The 16,294-nt window shown below is 44.1% G+C and overlaps 1 protein-coding gene across 20 annotated transcripts in view; it reads left to right on the top strand.

Annotated features, from left to right (window-relative positions):
- The window catches only part of scrib (scribble planar cell polarity protein), a 79,293-nt gene that overhangs the window by 55,332 nt on the left and 7,667 nt on the right, over positions 1–16,294 (top strand). For 5 of the 20 annotated variants that reach the window (XM_037756656.1, XM_037756659.1, XM_037756660.1 and 2 more), the window contains 21 exons: positions 344–454; positions 548–724; positions 828–944; positions 1,615–1,803; positions 1,945–2,064; positions 3,703–3,759; positions 4,336–4,392; positions 5,394–5,474; positions 8,516–8,929; positions 9,936–10,007; positions 10,146–10,199; positions 10,604–10,660; positions 11,042–11,164; positions 11,789–11,899; positions 12,328–12,378; positions 13,084–13,251; positions 13,603–13,762; positions 13,860–14,121; positions 14,205–14,294; positions 14,379–14,561; positions 15,801–15,959. In XM_037756656.1, the coding sequence (XP_037612584.1) occupies positions 344–454; positions 548–724; positions 828–944; positions 1,615–1,803; positions 1,945–2,064; positions 3,703–3,759; positions 4,336–4,392; positions 5,394–5,474; positions 8,516–8,929; positions 9,936–10,007; positions 10,146–10,199; positions 10,604–10,660; positions 11,042–11,164; positions 11,789–11,899; positions 12,328–12,378; positions 13,084–13,251; positions 13,603–13,762; positions 13,860–14,121; positions 14,205–14,294; positions 14,379–14,561; positions 15,801–15,959 (2,813 nt within the window). Of the gene's footprint in view, positions 1–343; positions 455–547; positions 725–827; positions 945–1,614; positions 1,804–1,944; positions 2,065–3,702; positions 3,760–4,335; positions 4,393–5,393; positions 5,475–8,515; positions 8,968–9,935; positions 10,008–10,145; positions 10,200–10,603; positions 10,661–11,041; positions 11,165–11,788; positions 11,900–12,327; positions 12,379–13,083; positions 13,252–13,602; positions 13,763–13,859; positions 14,122–14,204; positions 14,295–14,378; positions 14,562–15,800; positions 15,960–16,294 lie in introns of those variants that run through there. The other 15 variants (XM_037756667.1, XM_037756664.1, XM_037756658.1 and 12 more) reach the window with 14 other exon arrangements.

Here is a 16,294-nt window from a genome sequence, read left to right as displayed (position 1 = left end):
AAAATAATAATTTTACCTCGCAGAACACGGGAGTATACATACAACCCTACTCCAAAAAATCCAAACTAACCCTTTCAGTTATTTCCGAACTTAGCCCAGCTAACTTTGACTCAGCTAGTGCTAGCCTTCACATTATTCACAACTTTATTGATCATGATTGGTTTACTTTAGTAACCTACTTCACTGCTTTTTGCTAACGACTGAGTGGCCGTTTCCATTTGAGAAAAAAGGAAAATAACGCAGATGCACCCGCCCTTTAATTGATTAACTTTTGTTCAATTTAGATGTAAAATATTTTCAAAATCTCTTGCTACAACAAATCTTCTACCTCTAATCCTAACAGGAAGTGACCCTGTTGAAGTCAGGTGGGCCTCTAGGCCTGAGCATCGTGGGAGGCAGCGATCATGCCAGTCACCCGTTCGGCATCAATGAACCCGGGGTGTTCATCTCAAAGGTATGACTCTGAATGAGTTGTGAAATTCTTTTTTTATTGCGTCTCATAAAATACGCTTTGTGTCTGACTTTCCACGACCCGTTTCGTCATCAGGTGATTCCTCACGGTCTAGCATGTGAAAGTGGACTGCGTGTCGGGGATCGAATATTAGAAGTGAACGCCATCGACCTGCGTCACGCCACACACCAGGAAGCTGTGCGAGCGCTGCTGGCCAACAAGCAGGAGATCCGTATGTTGGTGCGGAGGGACCCTTCACCGCCTGGGATGCAGGTGAGGACATCAACTCAAATGTATATATATAAACTAACGTAAGCATAACATAGATAAATGCTCTCCTTACTTTGTCTGATGAGCTGCGTTTGTATCATTTCAGGAAATTGTGATCCAGAAGCAGCCGGGGGAGAAGCTTGGCATCAGTATTCGTGGAGGGGCCAAGGGTCATGCAGGAAACCCCTTTGACCCCACAGATGAAGGCATTTTCATCTCAAAGGTTCTCAGCTTAGCAATTCAATAATTTCTTTGTGCATTTTAAGGCTTTTTAAGCACGTTTGAAGGAATTAGAGCCCCAATAGCATCTTCTTTTTAGCTTTGGCCCATTTGACCCATTCAATTTGAATAGCAATTGGCAGTTACGTGATTGGCCACCGCAGCGTGGTGTCGGGTTGCGCTTCTCCAATAGTTTGATTTTGTTTCAACTTTTTTTGCCGCAGGCCGCTGCATTTTTTCCATGTCATCCACTGCGGTCCCTACTGCTGCAGCCTAAAAACACTACCCGCATTCAAATGAATAGGAGGACTGGTGTTTTCGCTGCAACACCTGATATGGTGCCAACGCAGCCTTAGATGCACCATCCAACTGGTTTGACAACGAAAAAGTTTTGAAACAGTCCACTTTTTATTTAAAGCCACATCCCATCAAACTGAGAGCTATAAGCATGCCAAATCTTGACTGCAGAAGAATAAAACAATGCAAACTGCTCCTGAAAAAAGTGGTATTAAGTTTGTTGACAGAGTAATTAAGGACAAAGTTTTAAGAGTGATGTATAAGATTACATTAACAGGATATTGTAATACATATGTCTGAAAAACAATCATATTATTAGGTAATCACAGGCAGTTGTAGTCATAGACTCACCCATACTTTGGTTGATATTTAAACAGGTGAGTTCGAGCGGCGCAGCAGCCAGAGACAGCCGGCTGCAGGTCGGGATGCGTATCCTCGAGGTGAACAACCACAGCCTGCTGGGGATGACGCACACGGAGGCAGTGCGAGTGCTTCGAGCTGTAGGAGACTCTCTGGTCATGCTGATGTGTGACGGCTTCGACCCACAAAAAATGGCTAACGTGGAGGTGAGACAGTTGGATTTGGACAAAACTGCATCAGTGTTGATGATATGTTGTATTCTCAGAAGTTGCCCAATCTGTTTTAGTAAGCACTTCTTCGTTTCTGATCACATTTTCAAACAACACTCTTTTTGGGTCCATTTCCAGGCGTCTCCCGGCATCATCGCCAACCCGTTTGCAACCGGCATCGTCCGTAAGAACAGTATGGAAAGCATCTCTTCTATAGACCGAGACCTGAGTCCAGAGGAGATGGAAATCATGCAGAAGGTACGATTCAGATTGTGTGCTTTTATACTTATATTATATCTTCAGTAATTATATATCTTGATTACCAAGTAAACATTTAAAGCACTTAAAGCTGGGGCCGGTAACATTGGAGAAACCATCAAGAGTGATGCGGGGAGCACATTACACAAGAATCAAGCTGATTTTGGGCCTGATTCCCCCGTCCCGACAATCGTCAGCAAAGCCCTGATTTTTTGATGTCTCTATAGATTATCTGTTCAGATATTCCTGTGGTGTGAGGTATGTAATGAGTGATTTTTACATCCCCCGATCAGCTCGGAAGTCCATCCTGGCTGCACCGATTTCAAATCGTATATATTAAACATGTTCATTATTTACGATCGGATATCTTGTTGTGTTTGGGGAACCCTGAGGACAGGCGATGACGCAGTCAAGTGGGAAAGAACGAGCTGACTAAAACAGAAGGACAATCACCGCAATCATGGCGGCCGCAGTAAATGCATGAGCTAATGCTAAACGCGAAGCATAAAGTAGTAGTAAAATGGACTCAGATATGGAAGACCAACTTGTTGATTTGTGGCAACAACACAAGTGTTTATTTAACGTGTCTCCATGACTTCATCCATTATTTTTCTTTATGAATTTTCAGCACAAAGTAGTGCAAAAATGAACATCACTAATTCTTCCTACCCACCGTCCGCCACCTTATTTTATGTTTGATCGTGGGCGATTTTTGCGAAATTTAGGTTTTGTTGTTCATGCATCTGTTAGTGTGTGGTGTGTCGTTTTGGCCAAATCATTGCTCAACACACACTATAGGAACATCCGTCTATCCCTTCAGGCCTTCCTCCAAAGCCACTACCACAAAATGATCAATATGAATGTAAACATCATAATGAACTTGAACAACGAACATGGATATTGTTAATACTCCCAGCTGTCAAGCTAGCAGCTTGTGGAAGACTCTGGTGATTATTATTGGTTGCTTTCCGGATGTAAAGAGAATTTCAACAAATATAACAAAAAAATGTTTCTAAAATACCTTACCCACCCGAGCTTTGAGGTCAGGTTGTTGCACCATCTGTGCATTTAGCAATCATTCACTGTGTAGGCCGGACAAAGCCCAAAAGCACTGAGTAAGGGGATGTGAACAGTGTTGGTGCGTACACCAGGAAACACCCCATTCATCCACATACCAGGAATCACTTTGGCAATTTTTGTAACGACAGCGGCCAAGTCAACACGTGAATCAGCTGTTTTGTTCAGCGATACCAGCACTGTGCTTCCACAGCAGTTTGGTGATAGCAGGTGGAGTTTTTCAACGACAGTGGAGTTTGACTCACTCCAGCACATACCCAATCTTTTCACCGCAGCACCCAGGAAGCGTCAGCAGCATAGTTGTTTATTTTGTCCAGATGAGCTTTTGGGAGACTGCCCACACTAGAGGAATGTACGGGCTTGTTGGTTTATTGAATGCTAGTTTCTGTCCCTCTGCACACTTTGATCAATTCAGAGTTTTTTGTGGTACAACTTTTATCAGAGCACACACAGTCACAAAATAATTAATATGGAAACTGCATTGTTTTAAATGACTGTTACGCTAAGATTTACAGGATATTTATTGGGATTGTAAGCATCTTTTATCTCTCTCTTCTCCAGGAGTCTGAGATGGTGAGAGAGACATCACAGTGGGAGCGAGAAGAGATGGAGAAAGTGGTAAGTGAAATTGAAAATCCATGACTGTTTTGGGTAGAGGTAAGATTATATCTTTTAGATCAGCTGATAGACGGCGATACAGCCGGCAGGAGAATAACATTTTTGCTCCATACAAAATGCAGAAGTGCACGATACTGTAGGGTGGAGCTTTTAGAGGCAGAAGTTTGTCTGTTACCGGATGAATGAAGCTTCTCCTTTGCACCCTGTGTGGGTATTGTTGTGTTTGACAGAACTGTTCCTGCAATGTCCCACCTTGCATGCTTTATTTCTGCTCCCATAGCTCATGAATAGAGTACTTTTTAATGTGTGCGGATTCTATCCTTTCTTTCCCATCTGTTTCATCTCTCCTTTACTTTTGGTATGTTTGGTGTGATGAAAAAAACAAAAAATCATCCAATCATTCCATCTCCATACCACTTTTCCACTGTTGTTTTTCTCCACTTCACCTCCTGTAACACTCCTTTCCTCTGCTGTAAATCTTCTCGTTTCACCTCATCGCATCACTGTGTGGCTGTGTGTGGTTGGGTCTCTCCTCTTCCTCCTCCTCCTACTCCTCCCCTTCCTGTCTTGGTGAAGGAGCGTATGCGTTTGGAGCGTGAGGAGGCAACTCGCCTGCTAGAAGAGGAGACTGAGGTGAGACACTCCTCATCAGCAGCAGGTCTGCGGACAACCTTCCTGGAAGTCTGTGCGAAAGGTCATTCTGATCAAAAACACCACGACACTACCTCAACGGGATTTCACCATGTTGTTCATCCCTTTCTGGAAAATAGGCTCTTCTTCTTTGGTTTTCTTATATAAATCAGTCTTGAGCCACATTAAAGTTACTACGAGGAACTTTCTTTTTTTTTTTCATTTCATTTTGGACAAAAAGCGGGCGTGTTTCCGAGCACCAGAGTCCCTTTTAGAAAACCTCTCATTTTACTGCAGCATGGCCTGACAGTCTTCCCCGTGCAGTCCTGATTCTTCTTCATCCGTGCCTCCCTTCCCTCCAGCGGGCAGAGCAATACGGCCTGGGCCTCCTGGTGAACCTGCATAATTTCGCTGGAATCCAACCCGGTGGTACCGATGACAAGCATTAAGAATAACTATATAGAAATAGACAATCGTCTCGCTGATGGTCTCATTTACTTATGTAGGTCAAATAGAAGCATCAGTATTAAACTGAAACTGTTTCATAACCAGTTGAAAGTTCCTCGTAATAACTTTAAAACTGCTTAGTTTTACTGGAGTACTCACTTACTGGGACAATTAGATGTTACTATGACTTGGTTGGGGAGTGTTTGTGATTGGTAAGCCTACAGGTTTTTAATTGTTTTGAACAACAATGAAGCTCTATGGTGCAGAAGAATAAGCTACACCAGGGTTTGGCTTTACAGACAACACTTATTAGTAGGATCTTGTCTTTTCGTATAATAAGGCCACACTTTTCCTTACATATAACAATACCTTACATATCAGGCACAGTTCACATTTACGATAGAAGTGTGGATCCGTACGTTCACAGGAATGGTTCTCTACAATCGTATACATAGTCTCCTCCAGTAAAACTAATTCACTTTAAATAGATTCCTTGCTTGTAATAAACCTCAGCCTAGTCCCCTTCTCACCTCTGTTTCCTGTTTATTCCTCTGTAGAACATCGGCACTGGACCTCTAAAACTTGACTACAAAACCCTGGCGGCTCTGCCCACCACCAGCCTGCAGAAGCTCAACAGGGTGAGTCTCTCTTTATCTTCTAATGTCTTCTGGCAGCAGTAGAAGATTCACAGGTTTTTAACACTATGAATCCTTTTCAACGTGTTTGAAAAAGAGTGCAATCCTCTAAAGCTGTAAATTGCTTGTATTTGTGAGTGGGCTTTGTTGGAAATGGCCTTCAAGGCTCAGAATAGACCTCCTCATGGAATTCCTGGTTTTTATGTCCCGGAAAACTCTGGAGTGACCCAGAGCCGACCAGTTGCCCCATCCAGGAGCAGGAATGTTAACCTCCCTCAATGTGCAAAAACACCAACTCAACATTACTGACGGTGGCTCCAAGGCCAAACCCACACTGTCCTACATCAATTAACAAGAGCGGATGTGATCACCCTGGACTGAAGAAATAAAACAAAGATCAAGGACTGATCGAGAAGTTTGGAAAAAGAAAGTGAAGACCAGAAAATAAAAACAGAGGAATAAAAACCTAAAGTACAGAAGGACTTGAAAGGAAGCATGGCCAAACGGCAGCCACTGTCCTGCTCGATAAAACAAGTGTGAGTGTGTGAAAGAGGTGGTGGCGAGATGGGGGGTAGGGGGACAGCTGCCCGCTATCAACCGGCCTATCCTCTGCGATATTTTAAACCTGCATCTGGCTCTGAATTGGACGGTGTCTCTTGGGTGGGTGGGGTGTCAGACGGGGAGGGAGTGTGTTGTCTAAGAGGAGCAGACAAGTGTTTCACTTCCCAAAGTCCTCAGAGGAGTAAGTTTGAGTGGACGTACAGCGCTGTCCTGTTCTCATCCTACCGTGAGTAAAGAGATGTTCAACTGGCGAGAGTTGACTTGTTTTAGGATTAGTCTTGATTTAATTCTCTCTTTACTTTATTTTGATCCAGCTGTGTGTCTGCGTTAGGCATCAAACGGAAGATTTTATTATTTTGACTTTTTAGAGGTCTTTGAAACCTGATGACCAAAAGGATTAGGTTGCTTGTTCCGTTACTCACTCTTAAAGAAATGTGCTTTTATTAACATCATGGCTCACTTAACTTTAAATAGACAGCTATCGTGACTTTGTTTTTGTGCCCTACTTGTAGATCTCTGGCCTTTTTAGATTGTCATTTCATACAGTATGCAGCTGTTAGTGCTCGGTGCGTTAGAGCTGGATTAGCTGCTCTGACTCACGTGGTTCTGCTCAAACTGTTTCACAGTGACTCTTTATGACTGCCTGCAAGTTATCACCAAAGTTAAAAACTAGAGATGGTTTTTGTTGGAATTGGTGGTTAAGAAATATAAATAAGGCCAAACGGAGTGTGTTTTTTGTGATAGTGAGAAGTTTACTGTGATTTTTATAAGAAGTGAGTTGTGCAGAGCTACCCTTTTAGCCCTTGTAACATCACTGGAAAGGAGAGGGTTGAGGGTAACATTGTGGTAACGTACCATTGTTTTGGAAGGAACTTTTGGTTGAAAATGCTTGGTACATACATATATTATTGTAACCAGATCACATGGCACATTTTTATATTATGGAGTAAAAACAAACAAACAAAGAAATTAATATATTTAGAAGGAAAGAAACAACAATGTTGGGAAACATGTCTTAAGTCCTACTACAGTATCATATAGTCACAGAGGAGACTGATCCCTATTTAGCCCCAAAACCAGTCCCAGGGAGACAGCATTTCCCCAGAAACTTGGTTTGTTTTATTGACATTGTAATATACTTATAAAACTATAAAAGTCCAGGACTTATTTCCATCATTGTCCTTTGTGTTTACAGTCCACTGACATTTATCAAGACAGAGACAGGCATTCAGTTAAACATTTAACATCAAGAAATATTATAGAACTCAAACTGAAAAACTGCTAAGATGAATCATAAAAAACAAAATCAAAAAAGTAAGTGGAATTCTTCTTTTTAGATCTAATATGATCTCTTCTCTTATTTAAATGTTCTTCTGAGAAGTGATTACTACACTATTATACAAGTAGGGAGTACAAATGAATCAGTTACTGGTTCCCAGCATGGCCAGCTCAGCGTGCCTCGCTCTCCTCTCTCCCCAGCTGTCCCTCCCAGTTTGTGTCGGAGCCAAAAGGGCACTGGTTCACATTCCATCCCACTGACCCTCATCACACCACAGACTCTTATAGTCAGCATATAGGGAGCCACATTACTGCCCCACAATGCTCGTTGTATTCTTAGTCCGGCTATTTTCATTTACCACCAGATATGTCATGGTCGAGGCGAATAAATACCAAAGCTATCTGGGTTGACTTGAGGCTTTTTAGGAGGTATTTTTTGGTGTTGGGTTTGTATAAACGTGACACTCCTATGGTTGCTCTTACAGTATCAGGTTTCTTTAGATGGGGCAGTGACATCACCCGTCCTCTATGTGGAGTACAGTAAGAGTTGAAGGTGTGCTGGAGCCTGAATGTCTCGCTGATCTGATAATATAGTTATTTAAGGCCCAGAGCCTGGACTGCACTAATGTGTCTAGTGACGTACAGCAGCATTTGAATGACTGAAAAACTTAGATTTAGTGATGTGAGTAACTCTTTTCAGCAGCTTGTGTGTCAAGTGTCTATTTATAAAAGCACATCATAAAGACACAGGGGAAATACTCATCTTCTCTCTCATGTTCCCAGCCTTTTTTCCTTCCTTAAGGGAACCCTTTTCTATCATAGAGTGACATTTTTTGGATATTTCATATTATATACAATGCAGACAGGTTGTAAAACAACTCAAGGCTTATTTGGAAGATAAAAAACAAAAGCAAACACTCAAATTATTACACTAACTGTTTTAACTTCCAATACAACTTCCTGGTTCATCCTTGACCTCCTGTACTGAAAAAGTTAGCAACAATTAATCCATTAGATTAGGTTTTTACCTCCAATTAAAGCAGATTTTAAATTGTGGTGAAAGTCTGTATTGGAGGTTATATATTAATTTTTTTATAGGCTTTTATTCTTTTATATTCCACTAGCAATAATTTACAGTTTGAGTGAGTGAAGCCTTTCCTGTCCGTCCTTATTCTGTCACTTTCCTTTCCTTTGCTCCTGTCCAGTTCTCTACTTCTGTAAGTGTGACTGCTCCCATGGAGGCCCCCCTTCAGGCCCAGTACGGAGCCCCTTTAGAGCCTCTGGGCTTCAGCCCCACAGAACCCCTCAACCACATGGACCCTGAGTCCTGCCCCAGTCTGACCACAGAGCACGATTACCTCCACGGATCCCAGTTCTCCCCTAACGGGACCTCCACTACCGACAGCGCCGGCTCATCAACGACCATTAATTCATCAACATTTGCTCCTGAAGAAGAGGAGGAAAACCTGGTGGACTCTCAGCCCATCTGCTTCAAAGAGAACCCGTTCTTGGTGGCCAATCGTAAAGGAAAGGGTCGTCCAGCTGGACAGCAGATCCTGTCGGGGCCTCCGACGGGCTACGGGAAGCAAGGCCAGCTGCAGCCCTGGTTGTTCAGCAAGGCAAGCCGCCTGCCGGAGTGTGGTTTGGAGGCAGCATGGTGTGTTACTTCTGCGCACAGTTTGATGTTTGGCTCACTTGAAATGGATCGTTCATTTACATCAAGGCTTTGTGGAAGTTTTAACTTTTAACAGTTTATTGACCTGAAGAAATGTGTTCACTTTTTTGGGCTTGGCGTGTATCTAAAGCACCATACAGTAACAAAGTGTGCATAATATATCTTTAGGACGGACGTAGAAGTGCAACGATCAACAGAAAATGTATCTGCAATGATATTATTAATCAATTAATTGTTTTGCCAAATTGTGAAATGTGATTTTCTGTTTTTTTTAAGATTTGTAAACTGAATTTCTTTTAGTTTTGGACTGTTGGTTTGAAAGAATAATACATTTAATGCAGCTATAATCAATATTTTTTTATAATAACAATAGATCAAATGTAATTGTGGCCAAAAATATCAGTTATTGCAGGTTTAAAGACATCTTCTTGCACTCTGGGAGAGTGAGATAGACATTTTTTACCATTTTTGGCCCCAATGGATATCAAATCCCTACACCTGGGTTTATTAGTGTTAGCTTTACTGTTTCCTTGCAGAGGAGGATTAACGTGGTTTCAAAAAGCTTTCTGTCCGTGCAAAGGCTCATGGGGGAAAGCTTTTTTCTCGAAGGAAATGTCCATGTTGAACTGGTGCATGTTTTTGCTGTGAGCACAGTGCTTGTGGCACCTCGTGAGGTATTCGGGCACATAGTCGGTACGTAGTCGGGACCGACTGGAATGTTTGTCCCAGCAGCTGCGAGGGACGTCATTATTCATGAAGGAACACGACCTGCAAAGACGCACAGAAAAGTGCATGTTTATCAGCAAGAGCTTGTTGTTGGTTGAATTTACTGGGAGATCACTTCTCTACAGGACTAACCAGTGAATCTTGTTTTGGTATATGTTGTCTTGTCAGTGCACAGAGTGAAAGTAAGAGCAGTTGTTAAGTGTGTTTGATCTTTGTTTTTCCAGGCGCCTCCTTCTGATTTCACCAGGACGGAGAGTCCAATCAGGGAAGCCCCCTACTCTCCCACCATCCAACCGGTGAGCACCCAGCGCTCCACTACTGTACCATCCTCCTGCCATCTTTTCTTTTATGTTCTCCTTTTCCATAACTCATTTCTCCCGCTATGGAAGAGCTATTTTACAGTTGACCCTTTTGACCTTTCCTCCCACTCGTAGCCCAGCAGCCACTCTTCCAACAGCTCCCTGTCTGCAGGCAGGGAGACCCGCTTCGTAAGTGGGTCTTGTGGCCCTCTCTGCTCTGGCCTGGATTTTTTTATTTTTCTTGTAGCACACGCGTCGGCTGGTCTGAACGCTCCATCTGTTAATAAATCATAACTAGGTCAGCTACCGTGTCTGCTACAGTCTGAAAAGCATGTGACTGCTTCTCCGTGGCCAGCTGATTACTGATGCTTTGCCTCATGCAGACTGGATGTGCATTTATTGGAGAAGTAGATATATGTCCTTAACGTAGTACAAATACTACTGTATGTGTATAATTGAGGTAAACCCTGGTGGTGTTGCATTGGTTGATGGTGTCTTTCTTTGGCCTGGCATCGTCCAATAGTAAAGTAGATGGTGCTGATCCATGCATTTTATTTTATTGTCATTTTTGTATTTTCATTATTTTTTTGCAGGCAAACCTTCATTACTCCTCCACTCCTACCGCCATCACTGACAACACTTCATCATCAGTGAGTGTCTGAGTGGCCGTTCAGAAAATAACTTTTAAAGTAGATTAGAGTTGGATTCATCACACTGGTTTACCAATAAATCAAGCCAATATACTCCCCTTTTTAGTACATATGTACATAATGTATATTGTGTTTGGTACAAACTGGTTTCAAGCTTTAAAACAATGTAGACAAATAAAGTGAATGATAAATAATGCTCTGATTCATATCCACCATTAGCTCCATTCATTTTGAGTTGTCATTCATCCTAAAGTTTGGTTTGTCTGAATGAAAAGTTTCTTATTATATTATTTGTTATATGCAAATGAGTGACTTTAGGCTATATTAACACCATTTCCTTGACTGATCTCTTCCATAAAATATAATTTGTTTCCTCTCCAGACACGACCGGGTGCCATCCAGCCAGTCGGGCGTGTGCGGCAGAGTCCCTCCCCCGCCACTCCGGACGGCCACAGTCCTAACCCCTTCCAGCATGGCCCCTCCCCCTTCAACTCCCAGACCTCTGTAAGACCCCTCACCACCACATAGTGCTGTTTTCTATCCACTCTCAGCTCTGTGCCGCGGCGCCCACTCTGACTGCACCGTGTCTCACAGCAGTGCAGCAGAGATGCAGATAATTGCGGCACAATTTTTGTTTCCAAAGAGGCTAGAACCAAAGAAAGGAAGACTTGTATTTGTCTGTGCAGATGCTGCGGTCTCCTACACCTGCAAAGGGAGCGTCCAGCTCTACTCAGAGCTCCTGAATCAGATCATTTCTCATAATTTCTGAAATGTTCCACTTATTTCCTCTTTTGGCAAGCAGCCGAGTTGGATCGGTAACTACTGAAGAAGCTCTGATTTCATCTCACGTCTTCCTATTTGTGTCACGAAAGGTGCTCATGTAGAAAAGCCCTGCTGTCTGTGTTTCTCTGGCATACTCCCCTCCTCTCTCACACGAAACCAGCCGCCATGCTGTTCACCTGTTCTCCTCCACAGTCTTCTTCAACTCTGCTGGTTTTTTTTCATAGTCTACCCTCTCCTCCATGTCTCTGTCTGTCCGTCCTTTCCACCTCCTCTTCTTCCCCCTCGGCTCCTTTACCATATGAACCTACCCCACCCTCCATACCCTCCCAAACCTCCCCCCTGCAGCCTCGCGCCCCCTCCCCCACCTCGCCCGACGAGTTCCCCATGAATGTCAAGCAGGCATACAAGGCGTTTGCCGCCGTGCCTCGCTCACTGGCAGTGCTGGAGCCGCCGCAGGTAGGCCGTGCTGCCCGGGCTCCGCCGGGTCAAAACGACACAAGCATGCTGTGCTGATTGGTTGGTCTCGCCCCTGCCCCCCTCCTGACTGGAGCAGGCTGTCCTATCAGAAGCCTGCGCCGTGTCGGGGGGCCTGTGACGTGCTGTGACGTGTGGAATGCGTTCATCGTTGGTTTTTGTACTCCAGTGCCATCATCTGTCATACTGGTGTTGAGTCTTCATCCATTCGTCCATCCATGTGTGGCTCGTGTACTAATATTCAATCCCCCCTTTATTATATATATATTATATCCCAGCTGCTAATCAGTCTGCCTGCTCTGTATCTCTGTATCTCTGTATCCCTGTATCTCTGTATCTCTGTATCTCTGTATCTTTGTCCTCAAGTCTGAGTTTACTTCACTTTACTAACATCCTGCTGTACCCAACAGGATCCGTACGCTGTGAGGAACAACTTCCACCCAAAGCAACCTTCTCCAGAGGTGAGTGAACACATTGAGCTAACAATATTATACTATTATACTGTTGTACCATATTGGATCAAATATATAAGATGATATTCTTTTCTTGATTTGAAAAAGTGGAGGTTGTATTATATTCAATGACTAGACTTTTACGTGTTCACAACATCAGATCTGTAGCCTTAACCCTTTGCTAAGCTAGCATGTTTTATCAAGTCCATTTGTAGGGCGTGTTTTAAAGGTCCCATATTGTAAAAATTGATATTTCCATGACTTTTTATTATAAAACATGCTTTATAGATATTGTGAAAATATCGACACTCTCAATCCATGGAGAAATACACACAGGCCGTATTCAGAAACTGTGCCTTTAAACAAGCTGTCAGGATTTCTGTAATTTTGTGATGTCACAAATCTAAGATACATTTATGACGGATGATGTTTTTTTTTAACATTACAGCATGTAAACATTTTCTAGTAGAACATGTATGAACCTGAAAATGAGCATGATATGGGACTTTTAAAGTTTGTTTTAAGTTTAAATAGTTTTTTATGAAACCAGGTTCAACCTGCTGGAGTTTCCGGCGGCTTGTGTAACGTGTTTAGCTGAATATTGAATCTGCAGCTGCAAAAACAAAATATCAAAATACGTCTAGATGTGATCTAAGATTACTGTAGTTCCATCTTAGTGTGACAGTCTGGTGACGACCTCTGTGGCCTTTTCAGCCTGAGTTGCACAACGAGGTGTTTGATGATGACATAGACGGTCAGGAGGGAGCTGGTAGGGGTCTGGCCCGCATGGGCTCCCCCCGGCCCTCCCTCTCACCTGACCGTCGGGAGTATATGAACTTGGCAGCAGTGCCTCGCTTCTACAGGCCGCCCTGGGAACAGCAGGTACCCACCGCCTCCGCCACCTCTACAGCAGCCCCGCTCTCTGTCTGGGTGTGCTTGGCTTGATCGGTGGTGGTGTCTCAGCTCCCAGACACTGGGAGGCAGCCGTGTTACTTCTGTCAATTAACTGATCTTGAATCAGCTAAATGGTGCTGGGTTCTGTTTTAATGGCTCATTTGTTTCTTTGTTCTTGGTCTGTGATACTTTTCTCCTCTGGCATCTTTTGGCAGCAAACATTGGTCGTTATTTTGTTATTTATAATATTGCAGGTGCTTCAGGTGCTACTACCTTTCCTATCAATTGTATTTTTTATGATTTTGTATTCTGTCCCTGATGTCTCTTGTAACCCTACAGAGTCCCTCTCCTGGCGGTAGTGGCAGCCCAGAGCAGCGCTCCTTCAGGGACAGACAGAAGTATTTTGAGATTGACGTGAAGCAGCAGACACCAGAGAAACCCAAACCTCGAGTGTCTCTGGTCGGAGAAGATGATCTCAAGAAAATGAGGGAGGAAGAAGGTTTGTTTCTGTTGTTTCTCCTCGAGCATCCCGTCCCCATAACTAACAAACCAGCCGTTGACATTTCACAACCCTGTGTCTGTTCATCTCGCCCCAGAGAGGAAGTTTGAGCAGCGGGCGCGGGAGTACCTGATGGATGAAGACGAGGAGGATGAGGAAGAGGACATTGCTAAGCAGGTTGCGCAGATGAAGGCGACTGGCAAAGTGTTGCTGGATGGAGTGGAGTACAACGTGGAGCCAGTATCCAGCCCGTCACCGCACTGCGTCACGCCACCGAGCTACAATGCCACGCCACCGAGCTACAACGCCACGCCACCAAGCTACAACGTCACGCCACCGAGCTACTGCGGCAGCTCAGGGTAAGAAGTTGTATTTCATTATCGCTTTAAACATGTAAATGTTTATTTTTATTTCTACAGCTAACATTTTTTTTTGTATGTAGGCCTTCTTCTGTTGACGGTAAGGGAGAGTCTCAGAGGAATTCACTGGAGGACAACTTAGGGCTGGAGCAGAGGCCCAACTCCATGACTGGGTAATTACATTGAACATCTTTGAGTGTCTCTGTGCTGTTGTTTTAGTCGCTGTTGTCCTCACTGCTACTCGTGTGTGTCGTCAGTCTGATCCCATTTTCCCCCGGGGACACGGCGGCTCCCATCCGCACAGCCAAAGCAGAGCGCCGTCATCAAGAGAGACTCCGTATGCAGAGCCCCGAGCTGGCCCTGGCCCCCGACAAGGACCTGTCTCCTGCTGAGAAACGAGCTCTGGAGGCTGAGAAGAGAGCCATGTGGAGGGCAGCACGGTAAATACAACACAACACGCTCTGACTGAGAAGGTACAACGGCTAATCAGGTATTTTTGGAAGGACCAGTGTGTAGCATTTCAGGGGATCTATAAGCAGAAATGGAATATAATATTCATAACTGTGTTTTCATTAGTGTATAATCACCTGAAACTAAGAATCGTTGTGTTCTCGTTAGCTTAGAATGAGCCCTTCGTATCTACATAGGGAGCTGGTCCTCTTAACGGAGTCCACCATGTTGCTCTGCCATCTTTCTACAGTAGCCCAGAATGGACAAACCAAACTCTGGCTCTAGAGAGAGACTTTTGTGTTTTTACGTTACCTGAAGGCCACCGTAGTTCACCGCCGTCTGACTTCTGTTGTTCCTAAAGTAATGTTATTATGGTAAGGATGACCTCTGGGCGAGGCGAATGGCGTTACCACGGTTGGCGTTACGAGGAGTGAGCGTAGGGGTATTCAGTTAATTGCAAACTACAACCACACCACTTGATGTCACCAAACACACACTATACCTTCTCACCAAAGTGGGTTTACACTCAGTTTATAGGTACATTATATATGATATTTTTGCTCTGCATTAATTTGGTTAAAGCAGGAGTCAGAAGCGGGAAGGTTTGTTTTCTTTGAGTGGTAGGTGACTGTACATGTGATATAAAACTTGACCTGGAAAATAACACCAAGAGCAAAAAGATGAAAAGATTTTTGCAGTATAGTTGTTTTTTAACGAACCCTTCCATTATTGGTTCTTTGTAATGTTACAAACTACCAAATGTCAAGCTCACATAGTGTGGTATTTTAATAAGAGAGGGTTAGTGACATTTCTTTCCCAGAATAAGCAGTTTGTCATACTGGTCAATAACAAGGTTCATACCACGCTATGTCGAGCCCACACAGCGTGGGTTAGTGATCTGACCCTGGTTTCCGGATCAACAGTGATTCATACTGGTCAATAACAAGGTTCGGTGTTTTTTCCTACATGTAAGTTCACAGTTGATTCGTCCTGTGTGTGTGGTTAGCCTCCTCTTTTACTATTTTCCTGTCTAAAAATGGGATCTTATTTATTCCTCCTGGCTCTTCTAAATGTGTCGGTGTTTTACCTTCCATTTTTTTTGGTTTTCTTCTCTTTTTCTGTCTGTATGCCTTTCTTTCCTTCCTCACATTCCTCCTTCATCCTGGTGCACTTCTCCTCCTATCCTCTCCTCCCGTCCTTCACCCTCCCCCTGGCCTCGCGGGGCCCAGGCCCAGTGGCCTAGAGGACGATGTTAGGCAGTATGAGCAGGACCTGGCTAAGAGGCTCTACCAGGCCAGAGTGAGGGCGTCTCAGGGCACCGAGGCCACCGAGGCCACCCAGCCCCCCACCTCCTCCGCTACCTCCTCCTCTGCAGCCTCCCAGCTCAGGTCTGCTCCTCGGCCCCAGCCACCAGGGCCAGACGCACGGCATCGTGGGGGTGTGCTGGGGTGCTTTGGCGTTGGGGTATTTTTGCTAGAGGCCGAGTTCGGAAAGGTCCAAGCAAGCACTGGCACAGTGCTTCTACTGCCTTTCTAGTGCTGTCTTGCTTCTGCACGTCTTTGCTGTTTCCATCTCAAACTTCCTCTCTCTCTCTTCTCCGTCTGGTCTCTTCCTCTCTGCAGCACTCTTTTCGTTTGCGCCTTGCTGTTCTCTTGATTTTCATACTATTATTTATACTAACACACATCCCGCAGTAAGTTTGCAAGCTATTTGTGAGTTGAGG

Source organism: Sebastes umbrosus, chromosome 21, assembly GCF_015220745.1.
Source record: "Sebastes umbrosus isolate fSebUmb1 chromosome 21, fSebUmb1.pri, whole genome shotgun sequence".
NCBI lineage: Eukaryota > Metazoa > Chordata > Actinopteri > Perciformes > Sebastidae > Sebastes > Sebastes umbrosus.
Note: the sequence above shows the minus strand (reverse complement) of the source record. Positions and strands in the feature narration are given on the sequence as shown.